This window comes from Penaeus chinensis, chromosome 16 (genome assembly GCF_019202785.1).
Source record: "Penaeus chinensis breed Huanghai No. 1 chromosome 16, ASM1920278v2, whole genome shotgun sequence".
Classification (NCBI taxonomy): Eukaryota; Metazoa; Arthropoda; class Malacostraca; order Decapoda; family Penaeidae; genus Penaeus; species Penaeus chinensis.
In genome coordinates this window covers 36,021,125-36,023,624 of record NC_061834.1, presented here as the reverse complement: position 1 = coordinate 36,023,624, position 2,500 = coordinate 36,021,125, and the positions used below count along the sequence as shown (strand labels likewise).

At 36.6% G+C, this 2,500-nt stretch overlaps 2 protein-coding genes across 5 annotated transcripts in view; one reads left to right on the top strand and one right to left on the bottom strand.

Annotated features, from left to right (window-relative positions):
- Positions 1-2,008, bottom strand: part of LOC125033436 — an 87,958-nt gene extending 85,950 nt beyond the window's left edge. For all 4 annotated transcript variants that reach the window (XM_047624939.1, XM_047624937.1, XM_047624931.1 and 1 more), the window contains exon 1: positions 1,874-2,008. The gene's annotated coding sequence lies outside the window, so the exon portion shown is untranslated. The remainder of the gene's footprint in view (positions 1-1,873) is intronic.
- A 365-nt stretch (positions 2,009-2,373) lies between these two features.
- LOC125033433 (mevalonyl-coenzyme A hydratase sidH-like) overlaps positions 2,374-2,500 on the top strand; it is a 6,123-nt gene continuing 5,996 nt past the window's right edge. Inside the window, exon 1 of the mRNA XM_047624925.1 lies at positions 2,374-2,499. Within this exon, the coding sequence (XP_047480881.1) occupies positions 2,397-2,499 (103 nt within the window). The 5' untranslated portion in view covers positions 2,374-2,396. The remainder of the gene's footprint in view (position 2,500) is intronic.

Below are 2,500 nucleotides of genomic sequence, written 5' to 3'. Positions count from 1 at the left end.
AGTTTTTTTTTTTTACATATCTACATAGCCTACACTTGCTTATATACACAACCCCGCATATCAGTGCACACACAACAAAGGGTTTCCGTATGAATCTGCAGATCAATATGGAGTATTGATTACGTTTCCGCTTCGCTCATCGGATCCCTTCCCTCGCCCACCTGTTTCTCCATCCCGCATGGCAGCTTTCACACTCACTTGAGAAATATTCCGCTGTTAAGATGTATGGTTTTCTCTTTGTCTATTTGTCGGTCTGTTTGTCTGTCTATTGCTCGATCTGTAGCGTGCGTGCGTGCGTGCGTGCGTGTGAGCGTGTGTGTGTGTGCGTGCGTGCGTGTGAGCGTGTGTGTGTGTGTGTGTGTGTGTGTGTGTGTGTGTGTGTGTGTGTGTGTGTGTGTGTGTGTGTGTGTGTGTGTGTGTGTGTGTGTGTGAGTGTGTGTGAGTGTGTGTGAGTGTGTGTGAGTGTGTGTGAGTGTGTGTGAGTGTGTATGAGTGTGTGTGCGTGTGTGTGGATAGAGAGAGAGAGAGAGAGAGAGAGAGAGAGAGAGAGAGAGAGAGAGAGAGAGAGAGAGAGAGAGAGAGAGAGAGAGAGAGAGAGAGAGAGAGAGAGACTACTGTCATTCATGCATGACCACTTCCCAACCTACAGTAGGTAGGTATCATGAAAAAATATTAATTCCTTTTTTTTATTATCTAACCTGAGAACAATATAAAAGTCATGATCTGACATTAATAAACAGGAAAACATTTCAGATACAAATAACAAAAAAACAAATCAGTAGATAATGTAATTAAATCATGAAAACGGAAAATACATGGTTTACATCTGTTCACACACACACACACACACACACACACACACACACACACACACACACACACACACACACACACACACACACACACACACACACACACACACACAATCCTTCCCCAAAGCACTTTTTTCCATATTTGTCAAAAAGAGATGATAATAACATAATGTATAACATAATATAAGTGTAGTTAATATGAACGAGAATCTAGTCATTCTGAAAGTGATGATGAGGTAATGATAATGATGACAGGACATTAATGCACCTTACAGCGGGGGTGATTTAGAGTGTCAACAGTGACAATGGTGAAAATGCATGGTTTTAGATGTGATTGTTAGCCAAAGATAGTGAAGATCTGATCCTGGAAATAATGTGGTTGTGATCGTAGCGTGGTTTTGATAGTGATATGGTTGTGATAGTGATAGGAATGTGGTGATATGTGGTTGTGATGGTAATGAGGCTGTGATGATGATGTGATGGTGATGTGGTTGTTATGCAGATGTAATCGTGATGGTGATAATGGTGATAGAGTTTTATACAAGGAAATCCAGTATCCATTTCAGTATAACGTGGTTTCAATATCTTGATTTTATCTAATACCATATTCTGAAATCATTAAAAAAAAAAAAAAAAATCAAGAACAGCAAAATAGAATCGATAAAAAAAATACTACAAACAAAAAAAAATCAGTTTTCGATGTTGAAGTTTTCGGTTTGCGAACAATCAATAAATTCCACAAAAGTATATTTTTTGGTACTTTTGTGTAAAGCAAATAATGCAATACTATTTAATAATAATGAAAAATATCACATTGGTGTATTTTTCAAACCTGTAATTTCTCATTTTGTTTTATATCGTTAAAAAATGCCTATTTTCATTCGCTGTAGTTCTTCACCCAGTAACAAATATGTTTTAAAAATATGCAAAACAGAGTAGCAATAAAATAAACCACGTGGAGACTGAAACAATACGCCTTGAGAACAATATTTCAGCCACAAAAAGATAAAACCACCATTATATATAAGAAAAAACTATATCATAAATATCTAATCCCTTACCTTTTTAAGTGCCAGTAGTGTTATAATCCTTGCATGGTGCAAAATAGGTAATAATAGGTAGGATTCAGGTACACTTAAACGATTTGTGGGACAAGAGAACTAAAGACAGTCATTGTGTTTGAGGTTCTGTCAACCTGTCAAGCAGACGACGCCGTTATTTCAAATTTGATTACTGGACGAATGATTTTCGGGGTATTTATTGCCAAAAGGTAAACGGTGGGACTCTTTTATTTTTCATAGATGCGTTCAAGGTAATTTCTCTATTTAAGAATGTGATGTAGAGCAAATACATTCAGCAAAGAATGTGAAACTTGATACGCGTGTATCTCCACTGTCATTATTCTAACCAAAATATATTGACGAACTGACTTTACAGTATACCAAAATATATTTTTTTGAAATTAAAATTATCGTCTTAAATCAAATTAACTTTAAGATAACCAATAAAACAGAGAGAAAATAACACTATTTAGTGATCCCGTGGAAACCAAAGTAAACAAACGAAGGTAAACAACAGCTGACAATGTTCACCTCGTCTGCTCTCAGATTATCTTTCCTTTCTTGGCCTAAACTAATAGGCAGGAGGATGACGTCTTCAAATATAGAGAATGTTTCAGAGAAGAGAGG